This window comes from Microtus oregoni, unplaced genomic scaffold, assembly GCF_018167655.1.
Source record: "Microtus oregoni isolate MIOR12 unplaced genomic scaffold, Mior012 000001F_ref0000356, whole genome shotgun sequence".
In the NCBI taxonomy this organism is placed as follows: Eukaryota; Metazoa; Chordata; class Mammalia; order Rodentia; family Cricetidae; genus Microtus; species Microtus oregoni.
Window position 1 is genome coordinate 85,606,857 of NW_024543060.1, and position 24,277 is coordinate 85,631,133.

A 24,277-nucleotide genomic window follows, 5' to 3' on the forward strand; every position below is an offset into this window, starting at 1 on the left:
TATTTCTGGCAGACAAATCTTGCTGCTTTTGCCCTAACTCCAAAATACACCCACTGCTTAGTGACAAGATCAAGTGGGGAAAGGGGTCCCAAGAGTCGGCCTGGATTGGGGATCACAAACTCAGATGACCACAGGGGGCCAGATGCAGGAAGGAAGGCGGCCTGGTGGGAACTAGAATCACTCAATAGGGAGGACCGTCCCCCAGAGAAGGACCATCCCGCGGGGAAAACTGACCCACAGGAAACATCCTTAGAGCCAGGACGTCAGGTCTGGCGGTTTTCAAGGGAACACGGAGATTCAGATATTTTCATGGCATTTGATGGTTTTTAAGTGTTGATTTCCAAGTCAAACAATGTTAAAACGCCGGGTCCAGACCCCTGGTGTGTGGTGGTGATGGAGAGTGCTCAGGGTTGACCGTGGTAGAGCATCCTCAGTCAGTCACTGTGGCCCTCCTGTCTCAGGCTAGGGTAAGGGACTGTCATTACAGAAGGCAGACTTGAACCAAAGAATTGGGGAGGAGGGATGTAAAGGGAGACCATGCTTTCATTTCTCGCAGCCCATACCCAAATAATCACACAGAAACTATATTAATTATAGCACCATTTGCCCAAAGACTCATGTGTACTCCTAGCTGGCTCTTACATCTTGAAAGAACCCATTTCTATTACTCTATGTATCACCACGAGGCTGTGGCCCACTGGCAATGTTCTGGCATCTTTCTCCTTCAAGTGGCTACTTGGTGTCTTCCTCCACCCACTTTTTAAAATATTTTTAATTTTTTTTAATTTTAATTTAAATTACAGGGCCAGCCAGATATTCTGATAAGAAATTCACTTTTCCTCAGGAGAAAGGAAATACTTCCGTGCCATTCGCAATTGTATCTCCCTTTTTAAAACCCTTTTTAAAGGGTTTTCTTTAAAAAAAAAAATTAGGGGCTGGAGAGATGGCTCAGAGTTTAAGAGCATTGCCTGCTCTTCCAAAGGTCCTAAGTTCAATTCCCAGCAACCACATGGGGGCTCACAACCATCTGTAATGAAGTCTGGTGCCCTCTTCTGGCCTAAAGGCATACACACAGACAGAATATTGTATACATAATAAATAAATAAATATTTTTTTTTAAAAAAAATCATATTACGTAACTGCCTTAAGTAAGATTAACCCTTTATAACACCGAAGAAACCCAGGATAGTCGTTTTAGTAACAGGAACCTACTAAAAACGATCACAGGTCAAATGCATTTTTCAGTTTCGAATGTTCTCACACTGTTCTGGTTAGGAACAATCCAGAAGCCTTCTCTGCCTCCAGCTCCCAACACATTAGAAGCACACATTTCTCCGACACACCGCACTCCTCTCACACACCAGGACTCTGGCACTGCTTCATGTTTGCCCGCGGGGAACCTGTTTTCTGTCTGGAGTTTTAAGAGCGAGCTCGGCAAGGGGACACCCCTTCCACCTGGTGTAATGGCGGCTGCCACCCTTAAATCCTGACTCACGGCACAGGATGGCGAGGACCCGTCACTCGGCTGAGTCTGCTTCCTGCCGAGGATTTCTTAGTCCAAGAGACTAAAAATGCATTCCCTGTTTCTACTAGTGAACAGCAATTCTCCCTCCCCTCTCCTCTGTCCTGAGGGAAACTTCAGAGGGAAACCAGCTACTAGATGGTTCCATTCGTCTTTCACCCCGATACCCAGGTTGGACAACCAGTTTGCCTGTCAGGACCACTACGGACCTCCACCAGAGTTTCCTCCGGCTCCGCCTTGCCCTGGCGGCATAGCTTCTGGGTCTCAATGCCTATGCTGGCAACTCCAGGGGCGGGGGAGGTCTTATCTAAGAGAACATTTAGGATGAGATTCTTGTCAACTTGGACATGTCTTTGCGATAACATCACAAAGAACAGAACCGGCTGGCTTTCCGGGATCAGGGGTGATGTGGGCATCACTCCCCCACCCCCACTTTCCAGCAGAGCCCCCTTCTAAGTACAGCTTCACTTTGGAGGTTCTGGCCGGCGCCATCACCAGCCTTAGCTCTTACCTCGGCTTGTTTTTCCTGTACTGTGCTCATCGGAAAGAGACAGCCTGTCCGAGCTGGGGCTATCTCTTTTACTTGAACTTAGCGAGAATCCTAGAAATGGAAAGAGTATTTGTGGGAGATAGAAGTGGTGGGGTACCTTCCCAAGAGCAAAAGCTTTGCCTCTGTGTAATGCCAGAGTTGCCATCAAAGCTTCCAAGGATGGGGATCCCAGACGGGGATCCCGTCTTCTGCAATCTTACAAGGCAGAGGGCGAGGACAGCCCTCTCTACACGGGGAGAAGAGACACAAACACACACAGACAGAGAGACAGAGACACGGGTCATCCTTGAATTCCCCAAGAATGCCCCCTTTATTGTGTTCAGGCGCAGACTATGTAGAGATAGCCACGCCCCAGCCAAACCCACCAGAAACCACTCTCCTGCCATCAGGAACTCCTGAAGGTCTCATGCTCAGAGCAGCTGTAGGCACTCAGATCAGGGGAGAACAAGTTGTTTACAAGAAATCCAGGATCTGGGGTCTCACTGCTCCCAACAAGAGGGGGCTCTGTGGTTAAGAGCACTGGCTGCTCTTCCAGAGGACACGGGTTCAATTCCCAGCACCCACATGGCAGCTCACAGCTGTGATTCCAGTTCCAGGGGATCTGACGCCCTCACACAGACATACATGCAGGCAAACACCACGTAAAAATAATAAACAAATCTTAAAAAAAAAAACATAGGCGGAATCCTTGTCCAAGTTTTGACTTTTAAATTCTGACTGTGAGATAAATAACAAACTTCGGGCAGAACACTCTAGAATCAGGGGGTTTTCGCTTAGCGTGAATTAAGATCCGGGACTTACTTTCCAAGATTCTTGGGAGGATGGGGTTACTCTTTGACGCCTGGGCTCTTTTTTGTGATTGCTGCACTTGCCAGTGTTTCGGGGACAACTTCAGCAGGAAGAGCCCGTACTTCATGTACTCCTTGAGGAGGAATTCGGTTTTCACTATTTCACTTCAAAAGAAACAAGGATGGGTTACACAGCTGCGAAAGCACTTTTCTCACCATCATTTGCTGGCACAACAGCCCAACAGCCCAACTTTTTTTTTTTTTTTTTTGGTTTTTCGAGACAGGGTTCCTTTTCTCTGTGGTTTTGGAGCCTGTCCTGGAACTAGCTCTTGTAGACCAGGCTGGTCTCGAACTCACAGACATCCGCCTGCCTCTAACAGCACAACTTGTAAACATAGCCACAGACGCTGGCCTTCTGAAAGATCTGAGCGGAAAGAAACCCAGAGGCTGGTCTTTGCCTGAAACAGCCCAGTGACACGCACATTCGGAGTGGGCGGGCGGGCGACAGGCTAGCTCCGCTGGTCTCCATCAGAAACATCATATTCTAGTGAGCTTGGGCCCTATGGGGGAACTGGAAGCTGAAAAAGACTGGGTGTATGAGGGGAAGAAAGGGAACTACCGTTTCACAGAGGCCTGACGCGCGGAAGCAGTGTGCAGAATACCCGACATGCGTTCTTGCACACTCAGCGCAGCATTTAAAAGTAGGTCTGTCTTAGCTGGGGTTTCTATTGCTGTGAAGAAACACCATGACCAAACAGCAAGCTGGGGAGGGAAGGGTTTATGTGACTTATACCTCCAGATCGTAGTCCGTCAACGAAGGAAGTCAGGACAGGAACTTACACAGGGCAGGATCCTGGAGTCAGGAGCTGATGCAGAGGCCACGGAGGATGCTGCTTGCTGGCTTGCTTCCCCTGGCTTGCTCAGCCAGGACCACCATTCCAGGGACAGCACTGCCCACCATGGACCGGGGCCTCCCCCTCTGATCACTAATTGAAAAAGTGCCTTCCAGCTGGATCTTATGGAGGTGTTTCCGCAAGTGAAGCTCCCTCCTCTCTGATGGCTCTAGCTTGTGGCAAGTTGACACACAGAACCAGCCAGAACAAATGACCCTTTGTCAACTCGACACACAAACGCATCACTATTAAGCCACAACCCTTCCTTTCTTATTCATCCCCAAGATCTCATATTAAAATCATAAATAGCTTTAAAAGCCCCCACAATCTTTACAAATTTAACCACATTAAAATTTTAGGCTCTTGGCCGGGCGGTGGTGGCGCACGCCTTTAATCCCAGCACTCGGGAGGCAGAGGCAGGCGGATCTCTGTGAGTTCGAGGCCAGCCTGGTCTACAAGAGCTAGTTCCAGGACAGGAACCAAAAGCTACGGAGAAACCCTGTCTCGAAAAAAAAAAAAAAAAAAAAATTTAGGCTCTTTAAAATATTCTGTAGAAATCTTTCTTGAATATGGGATTTAAGATGTTTTAGTAGCATAAGGCTTTTCATGACAGCGAGACGCATCTGCTCCCCGCAGTACCATTCTACGTCAATACCCAGTCTTTTAAAAGTTCGAGTCTTTAACCTTTACAAACCAAAAGTAAATCGAATACCTTCTTCAAGAGGGAAGAACCAGGGCAACGTCACAATCTGAACCAAGCAAAACCGAACTCCAGCAGTATAAATAACTCAATATTCAGTTATCCGGGATTCACTCCGGTTCTTCTAGACTCCGCCAAAGGGCTTGGGTCATTTCTCCGGCCCCGCCCTCTGCTGCGTGCGCAGCGTGTCTTCTAGGCTCTGGCTGGCTCCATTCCAGAGCTGCTAACGTTCGTGGTGATCATCCCACCCTACTGGCGTCTCCAAAATCCTGAAGTCTTCTGCTGCCGCTGGCCTGGACATTCACCAATAGCCTCTCAAAGGCTCTCTTCATGGTGCTAAGCCTCAACTTCTTCTTTGCACGACCCCTTCAGTCTTGGGCCTTCAACGATGGCCTTTCCCTGCTTCTCCCGGTGCCCAGGCTCAGCTGCTCTCCATGAACCCTTCGTGCCTTCAAAACCAGCGCCACCTGGGTGACATGGACACATTATCAAATCCTGCTGCCAGCATAAGGTACAATCACGACCGCCTCTGGACACAGCTCCTCTCTGCTCCCAGGAAACTCTTCCCAGAGGATTTCACCTCGCCGGTGCTGATATCTCTTCTTAATTCCTTATTAAGACGATCACTGCTAATTTCTTAGCTCCTGCTGAGCAGCAGCAATGGTCCCAGTAACGTGATTTGCTTCAGTAGTTTCTGGTGTCTTGTTAATCACGGCTCATTCTTCAACCCCCACTAACAGGAACCATAGAATCTTAATTCAAAATAGCAAATGGCCCGGATAGAGTCTTTAAACTTCTCCCTGAAATTTCACAGGCCAGGCCTCCGTTGTCTGCACTGCTCTCAATGTTCTTCTCGTTCCAGCTCCCACAGAACACCCCACTGAGGTCTCAACACTCAATGACTTTTCTAATCCTAAATTCCAAAGTCTTTTCCAAATCCTCCAAAAACAAAACAAAACAAAAAAACCCAAAACAACAACAACAACAAAACCATGGTCAGGTCTGTCGCAGCAATACCCCACTACGCTGCTACAAATTAGTCTTAGGGTTTCTACTGCTGTGACCAAAAAGCAAGTTGGGGAGGAAAGGATTTATTTGACTTACGCTTCTAGATCACTGTCCATCACTGGAGGAACGGGAACTCAAGCAGGGCTGGAGCCTGGAGGCAGGAACCCATGCAGAGGCCACGGAGAGGAGCTGCTTACTGGTCTGTTTTTCCTGGCTTGCTCCGTCTGCTCTTTCATACAACCCAGGACCACTGGCCCCGGGGGATGGGACCACCTACCATGGGTTGGGCCCTCCCCATTGGTCACTAATTGAGAACACGCCTTACACCTGATGTTACGGAGGCATTTCCTCAGCTGAGGCTCCTTCCTCTGATGACTCCGGCTTGTGTCAAGCTGAAACACGAGACCAGTCAGTACAGTGTCCTTGGAACCAGAGCGCTGGAGCATAGATTAAGAATGCTTACAGCTCTTGTGGGTTAGGTCCCAAGTTTAATTCCTCGTGCCTATGTTGGGTGGCTCACACCTGCCAGGGAGATCCAATGTCTCCGTCTCCACCCTGGCACTAGTGCACATATCCGCAAACACAAATCTGTCTCACTTTGGATTTTTATTGCAGTGAAGAGACACCATGACCATGGCAACTCTTATAAAGAAAACATTTAATTAACAGGGCTCATTTACAGTTTCAGAGGTTCAGTCGGTTATCATCCTAGCAGAGGTCATGGTGGCATGAGGGTGGAGGCGGAGCTGAGGCTGCTGTTACATCTGGCAGGCAACAGAAAATCAACTAACACCTTGGGTGGTATCAAGCATTAAGAAACTTCAAAGTCCACCCCACGGTGACAGACCTCCAAAGAGTGCCACCCCCTGTGTGATTATGGGGGCCACATATATTCAAACTACTACAACACCTAATTAAAACTAAATCTTCAGGGGCTGGAGAGATGGCTCAGTGGTTAAGAGCACTGACTACTCTTCCAGAGGACCTGGGTTCGATTTCCAGCCCCCACTAGGCAGTTCACGACTGTCTGGAACTCCAGTTCCAGGGGATCTGACACCCGAGGCAAAACAGCAAAGTATATAAAATAAAAATAAACTGAAAATCTTTAAACAACAGATGTTGTTATTTTCCTCTTAGGGAAAAAGAAATAGATTACTGGTATCCTTCTAGCAATGACAGACGTCTGACAGATGCCTATGCTTTCACCAACATTACCTAGAGTCTTGGGCTCTCTGCTTTCCCCCAGCTTCGTACTGCTCTACTCCAGTCTTGTTTCAAACAGACGCACACGCAGAGTTGAAAACAGAACAGCAAGGCCCAAGCCACCGTCCTCATTTAGAACTTCATTAGTTCCCTTCTCACGGTTGCATCGTCTCAAACGCCCAGCCTCAACCCTTCATCCTTCAGCCCCGCATCCGTAGTCTCTAAGGGTGAGCACACAATTCCTCACGTTCAGTAGTTGGGAGCTTGTGGGAGCCCCTCATTTCTCCTCCCAGAGTGTCACAGAGATGGTGTGGTAAACGTTGGCTGGGATTGGACACCTTCGATGGAAAGGTATCCAGAGAAAGTCCTTTCTCCTTTTCAAAGACTTTCCATTCTCAAACCATCTTACCACAAAAGGAAGGGGCTCCCATTGGCTGGTTCTACCCATGTGCCTGCTCCGTCATCTCGTTTACTCTTCTAGAAGGGTGAGACCCAGGCACTGAGCAAGGTCTCTGGCAAGGCTGTTTAGAGGTGTAACCAAATGGGCACTATGCAGAGCCTAGTAGTTATACCAGCACCCTGGCCACTGCTTAGGTTCCTCATGGAACCAGATGAACAGGGTAATGGACAATTATATATTATTTATTAATGAATATATTGCATATAATATATAATGTTATATAATCACACATTAATATTAATTGATAGATTAATGGACACATATATGTATATGGATAGGGTCATCTAAATGGTTCTGGTAGTTTACCCCTGAAATCCCTGCTGATTGGGAAGCTGAAGCAAGGTATTGAAGGTTTGCTGGAACAACAGAGAGAGTTCCAGCCCAGCCTGAGCAATAAAGCAAGGCACAATTTAGACACGGAAAGTAAGAAAAACAAATGCTGGGGACGTAGCCAAGAATTTCATACCTGGGGAAGTGGGGAGGGGTCTCCTATTATGAAGCACCTTCAACCTTAAACTTTTAAGTAGAAGAGGCGACTAGAGCCAGAATCTGTTTGAAACACATAATTTGGATTATGAACTTAGTGTCTCAAGTGATCACAAGAGTCTTTTAGATATTAGATATTGAAACTCATTCAGCCGAGTTTCCTTGAACACAGAAGGTCCGAGAAGGGACGACTGAGCACATAATAATATGAGCCCCATCCCTGCTCCTGTGATTTTTCTCAGTACAGAGCTTACATTTATTAGTGCCATGAGATTCTGCTCCGGAGTTTGAGGACAAAAACTGCCAACGATGAATGCCAGCTGATCGTCAACTGCATCCCAGCTGAGATGTTGAATGTGGGTGAAGGGGGTGAAGGGTTTCTTACAACGAGCAAACGGGAGGCACATAGAAAAAAAAACCCTTGTTTACTCCTGACATTGTTTTTCTTCTTTTCAGCTAACTCCTCAACTTCTGCATCTACAAGTGAGAGAGCCTTTTAGAGAGAGGTTATGCTCTGAAATCTAGACAGGCGCAATCCTTGACAGCCATGTCATTCGCTTTAAAATCTGTCCATATTGAGTTACCTGTTGGTAAGGAATAATATTCCCACTCGGCCTTTGCTGGGCACAAGAAGTCACGATAGGACGTGGGAACAGGCTGAGGAAAAGGCGGCCCCTCTCACCTCTTTATCGCCTGGACTTCCATGCTTGCTTTCTTGAGCTCCGTTGTCATCTGGAGTTTGTTTAATGTTTCTTGTGCTGCCCTGAAAGGGAACGCGCATCTATTAGTTATTCATTTATATTCCGAAAAACTGAAACAAGCAAGCAAAGACTCGGGGGGGGGGGGGCAGCTAGGGTGGAGACACTAACATTTTAAGAGCGTCTACAGATCTCTGGTCATTTTCACGGAGGAACTCTTCAAAGGCTACGGCGTCAGCTTGGAGCTTTTTCTCGGCTTTCCTGAGTTGATTTTCCTTCATGACGATGAGCTTTTCAAACCTTTGAATTGTGTTTTTCTTGGTTGACACTGCGTACTAGGAATATCGAAAACAAGAGCGGGTCAAGAACATTCCGTCACATGTTACCGATAGGCATCAATAGAACCTCTGAGAAGGCTAGGGAGTGGGTCCTGCCGCAAGATGGCCACTTGCTTTAGAAGTCATAATGACGTGCACAGAGCTGGGACTTTATCTCATGCTGGAAGATTGCTTTGCGGGCAGTCAGGAGGGAAGTGAAGTCTTCTTACTAGTGTTCATGAAGAGACTTTGTGTTCTTCTAAAATGGCTGCTCCCTACCTGCCAAAACACAGGTGTTTTTCAAAGAGTAGGTCCATCTGTTACAAAGAAACCAGGCTGTCTATAGCTCCCAGGCCCCCCATCTTTTCCTCTGACAGGAGAAGTAAGTTTCAACTTGGGGTGCAATGATGGATTTCTCCAAGTGGGCCTGAGGGTGTGGGTTATTCAACCAAACCCAGAGAGATCTGTTTAGATTTTCAAGTGTGAATTTTGACAACTACCTTTTTCTTTTTTTAGTGCAGCATATGAGATCTGATGCCACATGGACTTGTCCCCCTTCCCCAATAGATGCATGTATATATTGTAGGAAGATTCTACAGTGGCAGATTTCAATATGACTTCCTCTAAAGGCCTTACGTGTTAATACCCCCGCCGCTAGACACCCCATGTTAGAAAATAAAAGCCCAACGCCAGGAGTGTGCTACTCTTTTTGAGTTGTTGATCACTGGGGTCTCATTGACCCCTCAAATATTATGGGCTATTGCCGTTGCCCTTGGTTACCCTCCAGAACTAAGTCCCTGTGTTAGCTAGGTTGTTGTCAACTTGGGACAAGCTAGAGTTATCGGAGAGGAGGGAATTTCAATTAAAAAAAAAAAAAGCTTAGCCGGGCGGTGGTGGCGCACGCCTTTAATCCCAGCACTCGGGAGGCAGAGGCAGGCGGATCTCTGTGAGTTCGAGACCAGCCTGATCTACAGAGCTAGTTCCAGGACAGGCTCCAAAGCCACAGAGAAACCCTGTCTCGAAAAAAAAAAAAAAAAACTTTCCTAAGATTGGCTGTGGGCAAGCCTATGAAGCATTTTCTTGATTAATAATTGACATGGGAAGACCCAGCTGACTGTAAGTGATGTCACCTCTCGTAGGTGGTCCTGGATGGTATAAAAGAACATGCTGAGCAGGTCTTGGGGAGCAAGTCAGGAAGCAGCACTCCTCCATGGCTTCTGCTCCCGTTCTTGCCCCAGTTCCCAAGCTAATTTCCCTCAGTCTCAGTGATGGACAGTTACCTGGACGAGCAAGGTGAGAGGAACCCTTTCCTTTCTCGTGGTCATGGTGTCTTATCACAGCAGTAGAAACCTGACTCAGACAGTATCACTGAAGACACCACTGTGGAGAAATTCAGCTGGTACAGACCCGAAAGTTTCACCCCTTCTAGATAACTTTCATAACGTTGGAAAGAGCTATGCATGCAAGCAGAGGAGAGAAACAACCACCACTCTTATCCAGCTATGAACCCTAGGAGATACAATAATGACTGGCCTGGCAAGATATGCTTACTGGTGCAATAGTGGCATGGATATTGTTTGAGTAACTAACCACTTTCTGATTGGACCTAAGGTCTATTTCACTTGGTAGAGAACCCTTGACTAGCCCTGCTGTTGGGGTCAAGCACTTGTGACAAGATAGGACCTAGGGGAGAAGTTACTACTATTATTCTGTTAAGTAGATATAGCATTAAAAAACTCCTGTCTTAGTGTGATAGTTTGAATATAATTGGCCCCCATGATCTCATAGGGAGTGGCACTATTAGGAGGTGTGGCTTTGTTGGAGTGGGTGTGGCATCACTGTGTCACTGTGGGGGTGGGCTTTGAGAGTCTTTTTCTCAAGCTTCACTCAGTATGACAGTCAGTAGACTTCCTGTTGCCTCTGAGTCAAGATATAGGACTCTCAGCTCCAGCACCATGTCTGCCTGCATGCCACCATGCTCCCCTTCATGATCGTAATGGACTGAACCTCTGAAACTGTAAAAGAGCCCCTTCAATTAACTATTTCTTTTATAAGAGTTGCCATGGTCATGGTGTCTCTCCACAGCAATAAAAACCCTAACTAAGACAGTGAGGGTTACTACTGTGGTGATGAAATATCATGGCCCAAAGCATCTTGGGGAGAAAGGATTTATTTCAGTTATGCCTCCACATAACAGCTCATCACTAAAAGCAGTGAGAGCAGGAACTCAAGCTGGGCAGAATCCAGGAGGCAGGAGCTGATGCAGAGGCCATGGAGGATGCTGCTTACTGGTTTGCTTCCCGTGGCTAGCTCAGCCTGCTTTCTTATAAAACCCGGGACTACCAGTCTGAGGGTAGCCCCACCCAAGGCAAGCTGGGCCCTCCCACACCAATCACACGTCAATCACTGATTAAGAAAATGCCCTACAGGCTTACCTACAGCCAGATTTTATGGAGGCATTTTTTTCTGTGACTCCCTCCTTTCAGATGAGTCTAGCATGTGTGTCAATTCACATGGAAGCAGCCAGCATAAGTCCTAATGTCATATTGCTATCCCAGAGATCAGTGCGCCTCTCAACTGTCATCAGAGAAGTGACTTCTTATAATAGATGATGATAGACATGGAGACCCACAACTGGTCAACCAGCTGAGAACAAGAGACTATGGAATTCTCAGCCTTGAATAGAGCATCTCTACGACGTCGATTTTCCCAAAGCTCAGGGATCGTTGTGCAAGAGCAGAGACATTGTAAGGGCCAGCGGTGTAGATGATGTCAAAAACACAGTGTTTTCCAGACACAACTGGCAAAGCACACCTATGGACTCCCAGCAATTGCGACAACAGGCACAAGACATTTGCAAATGCAAACAAAGTACAACCACAGCGTGGAGGACCAGAGCTCCAGGGAGAGGGATTCTTCTTTAAAGGTGTGACTCTTGATCAGTCAACCATATCCAGGGCAGGCCCCACATCCAAGAGCAGTTGGGCAAAACAAATCGGACTCAACAGGTTTAAAGCAAAAAAAGGAAAGACGGTGAAAGTGGAGGAGTAAGGGGGTGAAAGCTGATCTGGAATGAGTTGGGGGGTGTGACATTATCAAAATCCATTGTGAGAAAGTCTCAAAGGATAACAGTCATGCTATTGAAAATGATAAATTTTGGATATAGGCAAATGCTCTTTCCACGTTGGTTGAGATGATTCCATGGCTTTTCATTTCTAATCTGTTGCTACGTATTGTACTTAGCCATTTTCAAATGTTAAGCTGCTTTTACATGCTTAGGATAAGCCCCAATTAGCCATAATGGATTATCCTTTTTGTGTATTATTGGATTTGTTAAAAATTGCTTGGAGTGCTTGCCTCTACCTTTCTTCCTCTTTAAACATTTATTATATTTAGTTGGTTAGTTGGTTAGTTTAAGTGCATGGGGCAGGGACACATGGGAGTCAGAGGACAACTGGGAGACGCTGCTCCTTCCTCCATGCAGGTCTCAGATACTGAGCTCAGGTCACCAGGCTTGGAGCATGTGCCTAGCCCACTAGGCCATCCTGTGCACCTGTTCTTGTCATACCGAGTGCTGGGAATGTGCCTCCTTCTTACTCAATTTTATGTAATAGGGTCTGTAAAATTAGAATGGTTTTCTCTTAAAATGTCTGGTACACTTAGCCCGAGAATGTGGGTTTTTTTCTTTCTTTTGCCAACTAGCACAATTTTTATAATGTTATGAAGCTGTTTATCTACGTTCTCCTTGGATAAGCTTTGTTAGCTTGTAACTTTGCAGAAATTCATTCCATCCATGTCAAATTATTGACATAAAATCATAGTATACAAATCACAATACAGGAGCACATACATTCTAAATGAGGCTTTCACACCCTAAGTCTGCCACAAATAAAACCTTTAAAAAGGAAGGGGGGCACTGGAGAGATGGCTCAGAGGTTAAGAGCATTGCCTGCTCTCCCAAAGGTCCTGAGTTCAATTCCCAGCAACCACATGGTGGCTCACAACCATCTGTAATGAGGTCTGGTGCCCTCTTCTGGCCTGCAGGCATACACACAGACAGAATATTGTGTACATAATAAATAAATATTTTTTAAAAAAGGAAGGGGTGGGGGCAGAGAAAAGGGGGTGAAAGGAACAAGGCAAGATGCCATGGGACCAATTCAGTTTTTGGAAATTTAGTTACTCATCCCCAAGCCCACCCTCACTACTGACACCAACAGCAAATTTGAGCCCCTCAAGTAGTCTCAGGTTTCTGGGACATCTCACAAAACCCCTGGGTCCGAAGAAGAGGCCCCTGAGGTAAGGTTTAGAGCAGTGCCTCTCAGCCCCCCTAATGCTGAGGCCCTTTAACACAGCTCCTCGTGCTGGGGTGACCGCCAACCACGGAGTTATTCCAACGCTCCTTCATCACTGCAGTTTTGCTACCATTGCGAATTGTAATGTAAATATCCGACATGTGACCCCAAGGGGTCGTGACCCACATACTGAGAACCACGGTTTTAGAGATGCTCCAGATACAAAGCTTCTTCGGGGACCCCCTCCCCCACGGAGTCGGCCTCCGGTTCCATTCCTGCACCTGTAACGATAAACATGGCTATAGCCAACCAGGGAATCAACTGAGCCTCACTGGCTGGAGTTTCCAATGACGCTTCGTTCCACAGACATGATTGATTGACTGACTTGTTTTCAGTCCTCAGACCTCTCGGTATGACCCCAAACCTCCACAGTGTTGGTTTTTCTGGCATGGTCATCCTAAGACTGGTAGGCGTGGCCACCTTCACCTTAAAGACATCTTTAGGAGATGTGACATTGGCCCTGCCTTCTAGAAAACAAGACCAGAGCCAGACATTTCTTGGGCAAGGTCAGTTTTTTTTTTTTCCCAGCAACGGTTTGAGCGATAAGTTGACTTTATTCTATCACTTGGGGAACATGTTATCAACCTGCTTGGGGGGGGGGGGGGTTAGAAAAAAATACCAGAGCCGTGGACAAAGCCCATTTACTATAACCACACTGAAATCCTAGAGAAACTGCCAAGTGCCATCTCCGGGTACCTAGCCAAGACATTAGCTCCATCCTCAAGGTTTCATGCTGAGGATGAGATCCCAGGCAGGAACTGATATTAGCAAACAAAGGCGTGGGGTTCTCGTCACAGCCGTAGGATATAGCTTATGTGAGCTCTGTTGACTGCAGCTGGTCTCATAGGAAAGCATCCCTGTATCCCAAAATGTGTGCTATGAAATTAGGAAAGATCAGATATATTTTCCCTTACTCATTAGCGTTCAAGACCTTAACAGAAACAGACTGTCGTGAGTACAGTGTCTCCGCTCTATCCATGGTAAATTAACATGGATATATGACTAATAAAGAATATTATTGTCATGTGACCTGGGTTCCAGTTCAAGGTTACTGATGACAGGATAAAAACCCTCTGTTATTTTATAAGACGCTTCAAGATCTTCCCTGGTTGGCTAGGCTGTGTGTTTATTGTTACAGCTGCAGCTGGTACCACAGGTGGACTCCACAGAGCTGAGGGGCTGGTTGACCAAACACCTTTGCTCGTGCTTCTAAACCCTGCCTCGTGGGGGCTCTTCCAGCTGACTTTAATATTTCCTTTCCTTGTAACAAGTCATTTCTCTCTGGTATTGAGTGGGTATAGAGACAGCTGGGAGATTCCAGAATGTTCTGGTTTCCATCATAGTCAACACGAATATCAGAAAATTCTAAGTCAAATAGGCTTCTTGAGGGCTATTGGGGCTACTCTCGGACTGAAGGGAGAAAGAGCTAATGGAGCCCAATGTCTTCTAGAAATACAATCCACTTCCTGAGTTACTAGCATAGATTATTTAAATATAAGTTCTCCACTGGGAGGGAGTTTGGTAATGACCTAGCACATAATAAATACTCAATAAATATTGTTCAGGAGAATAAGCGTAGGAACGAGCCACTCTGTTCAGCCAATAATAGATTTAGAACATGTTATGGAAAAGCACAGCGCCGGGCTAAGTATCTGACAAGGCTATGCAAGAAGCCTCCTGGTTAATGGGAGAAAAATGTTACATTTAATACCTCCAGTAGAAATCTGTCTCTCTGGTCATTAATAAACTCATGCACAGTCCTCTTTCTGTCCGCACCTGGAGAGAACATGGAAACAGACATAGGTTTCATTGGCTAGCTCTCAGCAATACCGCACAGAACGCGAGCTGGCCAAGTCATCATATATGCTGTGCATCCAGACAGTAGGGTTTCCCTGGCACTCCAGAGCTGCCACAAGAGTGGCTACCCCTTATTGTGTATCTTCGAACAGTTCGGAGGGCTGGTTAGGGATTTTAAACATGTGTGAAACCGATGGAATCTGGTACAGAATGAAGTCTCTCGCTAACGACATAGACAGAAAATACTGCCTAAACAGACAATGGGTCTGTACCGCCCAGGGGTACGTCTCTCCAAAGGTGCCCTGGTTCCCACCTCTAACTGGGAGAGAAGAGTAAGCCTGCTCTCTCTTTGTGCCTCAGTTTCCTCGTCTGTGTGAAAACTGTTTTTCTACCCTCAGCTCATGGTCTGGCCATGAAACAGGCATGGAGCTATGTGGCTTTCAAGAAGAAGCTTCATGAGCCCTGAGTTGCAGCCCCTGTGATATTCTAGATGGTGACCGTTCCTTCGGCCGGGACTCAAAGAGAAAGCGACCGAGAAGTAAACCTCTGGGGTTGGAAGCCCCTGAAATTTCAACATGGCTTGTATTTGTTATGAAAGCATAGGGTGGCCCCTGTAAGAACATCCCTCTTTCCCACAGAGGCATTGGGAAAAGAAAACAGGGCCGCAGAATATAAAACACACAGTAGTTTCTCGATAACTATTAGCGGCTATTATTCAGACAACGCCCTTGGAATGAATTGTTTCGTTTTTGCAATCAATCATAAAAGCAGTACTAATTATACAATGGAGTCAGGCAGGCTTGGACTCGAACTCTGCATTTGCTTAGAGATTTGGGGTGCCTCAACCTCATTGAGCCATTTTCATCTGCTTTGGGCAAGTTCCCCCATGCAGCTGCAGGCCAGCAATAAACACTTTCTTTTTGGCTTTAAGAATATCTGTGTCAGCCGGGCGGTGGTGGCGCACGCCTTTAATCCCAGCACTCGGGAGGCAGAGGCAGGCGGATCTCTGTGAGTTCGAGACCAGCCTGGTCTACAAGAGCTAGTTCCAGGACAGGAACCAAAAGCTACGGAGAAACCCTGTCTCGAAAAATCAAAAAAAAAAAAAAAAAAAAAAAAAAAGAATATCTGTGTCTGGGCTGGAGAGATGGCTCAGTGGTTAAGAGCATTGCCTGCTCTTCCAAAGGTCCTGAGTTCAATTCCCAGCAACCACATGGTGGCTCACTACCATCTGTAAAGAGGTCTGGCGCCCTCTTCTGGCCTTCAGGCATACCGACAGAATATTGTATACATATATTAAAATTAATTAATAAAAAAGAATATCTGTGTCGGCAGGTCAGTGGCGGCACATGCCTTTAATTCCAGCAGAGGCGGGGGACGGGGATCTCTGAGTCTGAGGCCAGCCTGGTCTACAGAGTGAACTTCAGAACATCCAGGGTCACACAGAGGAACCCTATCTCCCCATCAAACAGAGTGTCCGTGATGCGCCCTCTGGCGGTCTTATCTCGAAATAGCTTGCTGTCTCTCAACCACCAGTAAATCTCCCCAACCCATGACGCACGCATTTTAAAGCGAAGAGAAGAGTAGCGTGGACTTACCTTCTGTCAGTCTGAGAATAAGAGTGGGGTCTAGCCCCAGGTCTTCGAAGGAGCCGCCGCCTCCTTCCGCGTAGAACGTCAGCTGGCTGAGGTGCGAGCGGCTCTTCATGCGAGATGAAAACGTCGTCTTCTGGTGGATTTTCATGTTGCGGCTCATGAGTCTTTCCTGCCCAAGGCGCAAGAGTGCAGAAGGAGCTTTGGTATGGCAAAGCACTACATTGTTACGATCGGGATCGTAGGCAAACAGCCAAGACATTTGGCCTTAGGCAGCCTGGGAGCTGCCCTGGAAGCCCTTTCCTTGTTAGGTGGAGACAAGGAAGACCGTGTTTGAAAGGTGGGGCCTTCAATAAACTACCTCCGAGACAGGAAAACGTCTTTCCAGGGAAATCCCAAGAGGTTAGCTTGTCGGGACTGGAAACACAAGAGGGGACCCAGCTCCACCGGAGGTGGTGAGAGCCCACCCCTTGGATTTCCTTCAGGTTCTTTCAGTTTAATATTATGTTACGCTCAACAAAGGCTCGCCAACACCTGGAGAAAAGCCAGACCAGATGAAGATACTGCAGTGTTTCTAGATTACTCATTTCATGTAGGGTTAGGAGGGTCCTTTAACCAGTGACCCTTGGGAAGAAAATGTGAACCTCAGGCTCACTGCTGATTAAACTTCACTGCAAATTACTCTAAAAATGATCCTCTTCCCCTCTCCACCCTTTCTCTCTTCTCTTCTCTTCCTGAAGCACGTATAGACTTGTTTATCCATAAGGGTCATATCCATAAGGGTCAACTCCTGTCACCACAGTGACTTCTCTGCCTCTCCCCCTCCCGTCCTCTCTTTTCTCAACAGGGCAGACTGCTCTGTCTCCTTTACCCGTCTCTGATGCTGTGACCTGTCTGTCAGTTCTAAGGTGTCACCCGTGGTGAGACGCACTTTTATTTTGTGTCTGGCCAATGATGCACGACATGCCATCTGTGCAGGTTAGTCCCGGTTTCAGAAATGTAATAATATGAAAAGTGTGTGTGTGTGTCAGACCTGTGAAGTAGGGTAGATCCTGCCTGTCCTTCTAGCGGGTACCGGCGTAGCTGCCTTCCCCCACTAGGTGGCGATCTCTGAAGGTCCCTGCTTACCCCTGTCCTCTGCATGCCCAGTCTTCCCAGAATGGTCCGGATGACCACATACCAGGAACATCAATATCTTTTTTTAAGTCCTAATTGTCCTATAACCCACTTTATAGACCAGGCTGGCCTCGAACTCAGAGATCCGCCTGCCTCTGCCTCTCAAGTGACATGTGTCACCCAGCCTGGCCCTAAGACCGTGTCTTAACCCACACAAACTGATAAGAGCTATGGCTCAAAGCACGTGACCCTAACCTTTGTGGGACCCTGAGCTCAATAGGACCCTTACCTTTTTCTTCGCGGCCACCTCATTTTCTTTGAAAAGGAAGAGATCTTTGAAAAAGATCTTGTAGGGTCGTTCCTTTTTGATTGTATCATCTTTTATTCTATCTGAAAGGAGGGAAAGAGAGGGGAGAAGGAGGTGAGGGAGGGAAGGAAGGATTTGTTAGCTCATCTAATAAGTAAGTAGGCTTATTAAGTCTCCCATGTGCTGGGATAGGGAAACGGGACACAGGGGTCTCTGAGAAGGTGGAGCGCAGCTGCATACTGCTCTGGCCTTCACACTGGGATGGGCTCTACCACCAGCTTTTCTGAGTCTCCGGCTTGTAGCGCTCTCTATAGTGACACGAGCCCCTTTATCTCATACTTTGCCTTCCCACTGATGCTGTATTCTGGATCAAAGACCATGAGCTTGCCTGAGCCCATCCTGTGTCCCCTACCACAGAGTAAGGATGGATCCCAGATACCCAATGGACCTGCTGATACTAATTTGAATGCTCAGAGGAAAGTAATTGGCAGGTTGGGTTTAGGCCACCCACACTCTCTTCCTCTCTGGTCTCCTATAAGACTACTAGTTGCATTTTTTGGGGGGACACCATTTTGATTTTTGAGACAGTCTATCAATGCAGCTCCTGACTATTGTAGAACTCGCCATATAGACCAGGCTAATCTCAGATTCATAGAGACCTGCCTGCCTCTCCCTCCCAAGTGCCGGGATTAAAGGCTTGCACCACCATAAACGGCATTTGAGACGGACCATAAATCCACAATATTTTCTTTTGTTTATTTCCCTTTTCTTTTTGAAAACATGTTCCTATTTTCAGGTTCTGGGTAGACTGATCTTTGGGGGCGAGATTAAAACCCTGAATAACACCGTACCCACAAGGTCCAGTAGAATCCACCCTTAGCCTCCTGCCCAATCCTACTGCAGGCTATAGAGCAACGTGAACCTTGGGTCTACAGCTTGTCACTTGGGCATCTGAGGCATTCGCTGCACCCAAGGTTACTCCGAGCTCAGCTGTGTTTTCCTCTGGGCTGCTCTGAAGAGCCACGTCATGGCTAACAAACAGTCTTGCGGGGCTTGACTGTTAGTGTCCCGTGGAGGCCGTGGCAGGACAACAAAACCCCTTGGTTGGGAATTCTAGAGATGGGGAGCCTAAAATAAGACCCCTAACAACGAGCTACAAGGGGTGGGTGTCTCGGCAGGCTCTAGGTAGGATCTGTTTACACCTTCTGCCCACATGCTCTGGCTTGCCGCCCCTTCATCCACCCTCAGGTTCCACTGTCACACTGCCTGCCAGGTCTAAGACACACCTGCCTCCCTCCCGTGCAGACTTTTGGGTTATCCCAGACCCATTAGATAATCCGGAATATCCTTCCCAAGTCAAGCTCCTTAACTTAACCACATTTTAAAAGTTTATTTTTTTATCAAGCAAAGTAACATATTCACAGGTTCCAAGGAATGTAACGTGTGCGTATTTGGGGACTACGAGTCTGTCTGTGACACGCAGACTTGTTCCCTTCTTTGTTTGTTCCCTTTCTGCTTACCTGGTTCTAATTCAGTCATTCCTTCAACAAATACCCCTGAAGGGTGTCTGCTATGCACCACGCAACACACACTAGTGAACAAAATAAAGACTCTGCCCTTACTCTGAGTTGAATTGGTAGGCGGGAGGGAGGGGTAACAGATAAAAAATACACATAACAAGTAAGGGGTTTTATAATACAAGTAACCCTAGCCCTGACCAAAACTTCTCAGCAGGACGTACAAGTCCTTTTTTTTTTTTCTTATGCTGGCCTGTAGCTTTTCCCCTTACCCTCTGGCCAGCACAGAGCCCAACAGTACCAGGCATATAGCGAGCACACATTGATTGCTTGATTCTTACCTCCAGTACTCGATGCCTGAAAAAACTGGGATGTCATTTTGTCTCCTGGTCCTGTCCAAAGAAAACGAAATACACCATTTAGAAACCCTTCAGACTCAAGCGAACAGACTCCACGTAAAATGTATATTCCCAGAATAAAGTCATAAATAGTCTGTCTATAGGGGCTGGACCCACAACTCATCCACTGAGAGCTTGAACCGTTCTTTCAGAAGAACTGAGTTGGGATCTCAGCATCCGTGTTGGGCCATTTACAACCGCCTGGAGCTTCAGTGTCACAGGCTCCAGCGTCGTTTTCTGGCCTCTTTAGCCACCTTCATTTACAGGCACGCATGCACGCGTGCACTCATACACACACACACACACACACACACACACACACACACAAGCACACACTTAAAAACAAAAGAAATATTGCAACATTTAGGTTGTGAGCCTATCCTTTTAATGACTGATCCATTCCTCCAACCTGAAAAGCAAAGACAATTTTTTAAAAACAAAGCAAAACAAAACAAAACCTGTATACACTGCATAGATGTGACTAAATTCAGCTGCCAGCGGCTTCTCAGCAACTTTCCTGGCTTCTAAAACCATGACCTCACAGACTCCTGTGCCCAGCAATTCCAGTTCTAGGAATTCACACTCCGGAAAATAACCAACCCTGACAGCAAAAACGCCATATGCGCCAGAGTGTGTGTTTGGTACCATTTAATAACTTGGAGGGGCTGGAGAGACGGCTCAGTGGTTAAGAGCACTGGCTGCTCTTCCAGAGGTCCTGAGTTCAATTCCCAGAAACCACATGGTGGCTCACAACCATCTGCAATGAGATCTGGCACCCTCTTCTGATGTGAGGGCATACATGAAGGCAGAATATTATATACTTAATAAATAAATCTTTAAAAAAAATAACTTGGAATAGCTGTGGCTCACCATAAGCTAAACTGTCACGTGATCTTTAGCATGATGTTGGGGTCACTCTTCACTTGGCGCCCCTTATTGTTAAGTCAAAAAAAATAGGGCAGTTGGGATGACTGAAAAGATAAAGACGCTTTTCAGCAAGCTGGACAACTGGAGTTCGAATCCCAGGAACGATAGGACAGGACAGAGGTGAGTCCCACAGGTTGCCCTCCGACTTCCACACAGGTGCACATGCAAAATCAATCAACCAACCAACCAACCAACCAACCAACCAATATGCTTCCAAGGTGTAGGGATGGTGTGGGTGGAGAAAACTGTGTGTAGTGTCTGGGTATCCTAACACTGGTGAGGCAGAGTCTGTGGCAACGGATTTACCACTCTCTCCTTCCACTCGGGCCAGGCTCAGGGTGAGGCTGGGTGAGAGGCACTTACTTCAGCTGTCAAAGAATTGCCAAAAAATAAAATTATAAAATAAAAAGTGAAAACAAAAAAAAATTGAGAAAGCAGCTCAGTTGTGAAGATTAATAACATGCTAATGATATATTTATATTTAAATCTCACATAAATACAGGAAAATTGACGGCAAATTGATGGGTTTTTGGAAGCCCCAAAGCACCTGCCTTTCCTTCGGATTTTTTTCCTGAATGTCTGAGGAAGAACAAAGGGAGGTAGAAGAAACCCAATCAGCTCCACCTAGGAACAGGGCAATGTCCTGTGTAAAAAGAAAAACCATGGTAGCTGAACGAAGGTTCTGTGCCGAGGGAACTGACTGCCCTGGAAAGCAAATGCTTGGAAATGCATGTCTTCAGGTCACAGCTGACTTCTAATGCAGCGGTCCTCAACCTGTGGGTCGCGACCCCTTGACAGGGTCAAGGAACCCTGTCACAGGGGTCACCTAAGACCATCGGGAAGCATGATTCATAGCAGCAGCAAAATTACAGTTATGAAGTAGCAATGAAAACAGTTGTATGGTTGGGGATCAGCACAACACGAGGAAATATATTAAGGGGTCGTGGCCTTGGGAAGGTTGAGAACCACGACTCTAAAGGCTAAGAAACACCAAGAGATCAGAACTTCCTGCCGCTTACAGCTGAGGAGTGGGATGAGGGGCCATCATCCTTTAGAGGTGGTACAGGTGAGCCGATGAAGAACGTGGAGTCTTCTTACACTCACCAACCTCCCCACCACTGAAAAGGGACGGTAACAGTGGCGTCCTTACGGGGTTCACAAGTTAACGCTTCCAGTCCGTGGTAGCCAAGTGCGAACGAAGGCTCACGTACACGTGTGCACATGGAGAAGAATGTCCTAAGAAGATGGCAGGTGTGTCTGATGTGTGTGTGTGCGTGCGTGCGTGCGTGTGTGTGTGTAAGGAGGTCCGTGGTACTTGGACACAGCAAGCAAAGGGACGATGGATAGATGAGGCCAGGGAGAAACAAGGAAGCCAAGTTCTAGGTTATGAAGCATGGGCAAGATTTTTACCTCGAGAAATGGGGAAATAATTGGTCAGTGACTCACTCTGACTGCTGAGCTAAGGAGGAACCATAAAATTTGGCTCAATTCACACAGAGAATTCTTAGGAGTCAGCAGGGTCCCTTGGGAAGGTAGTAGAAGTGCAAGAATTCTAGGTATCTTTTACAAGCATCTAGCGGCCTCGCTGGTGGCACAGACGTACTGTGTCAAACAGAGAGCCGAGGCCACGAACAGAGGGAGACAGAGAAGATTAGGGCAGGGGCAACTGGGCAGTGCAGAGCTTCTGTTTGGAGCGTGGTCCATTCAAGGCATCCATGGGGCACCCAAGGAGCACAGGGACATGATATACTGGTATTCAAAGGAGCACCACGCTGGCTTATCCAGTCGCTCCTCCGGCACACAATCCCATGCAGTCACATTCTTATTCTTGGATGAACAGCCTCCCAAGGACAGCGGAAAAGCACAGGGGGAAACCACAGCCCCGGGGGCCGGGAGGTCTGACTCCAGATGGACTCTTAAACCTAAGCCTAGAACTAGCCCCAAGTCCCTTCCTTCCGCGTAGATCCTTTTACACGACGGCTCTTACACAGCACGCGCTTGTGGGAGGTGAGTGGGAACTGATGACTCATGTGTGCTCCAATGTAGATAATTGTCTAGGTCTGTCTCTGCCGCACCCTGTCTGACAACGTTTCAGAAGAGTCGGGGCAACAGGCCTTTGTGAGACACCTTGAGTGACGTCCCTGAAGCCCGGTTGGACTGGCAGTGCAAAGCCATGTGCAGATTCTCTACTTTTAAGACTCTCGGGAGCCGGGCGATGGTGGCGCACGCCTTTAATCCCAGCACTCGGGAGGCAGAGGCAGGCGGATCTCTGTGAGTTCGAGACCAGCCTGGTCTACAAGAGCTAGTTCCAGGACAGGCTCCAAAACCATAGAGAAACCCTGTCTTGAAAAACCAAAAAAAAAAAAAAAAAAAAAAAAAAAAAGACTCTCGGGAAGTGAGTTTCATAGGTCCAACCATAGAGTTCTAGACTAATTTCAAATACAATTAGCCAGAGGGTTCATTACCAGACACTCACTGCTGGGAGCAAGCCTGCATTGAGATTTCATAACTATGCCTATTAACCCAGTGAAGATGAATTTTCAGATCCCCTTAGTGCACGATGAGCATACATATTACATAGATTGTATTTTAAAGCATATGTATCAGCATAGATACACATATACGTACCCAGACACACACTGTGTGTGTCTCCCCCACATTCATATAAGGATCAGATCAATTCTCCCCGACCCAATACCTTTCCAGGTTTCTCCCCACCCACCTTGGGCAAATACTAGGAGGAAAAGCTGTGAACTGTGGCCTTGAATGGTGTGGCTCTACCTGAGCCAGCAGTTCATTGTTTGCCCAGAGGCCAGGGACCCACAGGTCCTTGGCCGACTCTCCCGGGCTGCCTCTTTTAATTAGGTCAGAACTGGGGCAGAAAGATGAGGAAATGCCTGTCAGCTTGACCTCTTCGCCCGCTGGCGTCAGGACGGTGCTCGTGTGTGTGGACTTTTCTGGTGACGTTTCTGATGGCCCCTCTGGCAAACTGAAACGCTTAACTAAGGGTCAGGTGGAAGGAAGGCTAGTGGAAGGGAGTCCCCATGTGTGTCAGGTGGTGTGAGAGCAACTTCGGAAAGTCAGCGAAGTGCAGTGTCTGTAGAGGGTGTCAGATCCCCTGGAGCTGGAGTTATGTGTAGTGACAGGCGGACTGATGAGGGCGCTGGGTACTGAACTTGGCCCCTTTAGAAGAACAGTAAGGGCTCTTAGCATCTGGGTCTCTCTAATGCTCAGCTTTTTGATCCTTAAGCTTCCCGTGTCTGCAAACCCATGTTTGCAAGTCCCTCTCAGGTGATGCCTCTTTCGATGGTTATGAATCAGATACATTCAAGCGACCCCTTGACAAAAATACCCGATGCCTCTTTCGATGGTTATGAATCAGATACATTCAAGCGACCCCTTGACATAAATACCCGTGGAAAAGTTGTATAATTTCTTTTAACGCGTCCCAGGAATGCGCAAGCCATAATAAACACAGTACATGGTACACTCTGTGAAGCCAGGGGAGAAACTGTACTATAGCCTGAAGTCCAATCCTTCACTGACAATCAAGGCAAACAGCGTTAAAATCCACTAGCAACAATGAAAATGTCCACAACTCTTTTATAGGTGAGTGCTGGCCCAAGTGACTTACATTTTATCTGAA

General features: G+C 47.1%; 1 protein-coding gene across 1 annotated transcript in view; it reads right to left on the minus strand.

Annotated features, from left to right (window-relative positions):
• Ccdc38 (coiled-coil domain containing 38) overlaps positions 1-18,187 on the minus strand; it is a 36,122-nt gene extending 17,935 nt beyond the window's left edge. The window contains 9 exon segments of the mRNA XM_041676156.1: positions 1,732-1,829; positions 2,034-2,123; positions 2,874-3,025; positions 8,293-8,373; positions 8,480-8,643; positions 14,692-14,756; positions 16,373-16,538; positions 17,772-17,907; positions 18,129-18,187. Coding sequence (XP_041532090.1) covers positions 1,732-1,829; positions 2,034-2,123; positions 2,874-3,025; positions 8,293-8,373; positions 8,480-8,643; positions 14,692-14,756; positions 16,373-16,538; positions 17,772-17,907; positions 18,129-18,187 — 1,011 coding nt within the window.
• Positions 18,188-24,277: the final 6,090 nt, after the last annotated feature.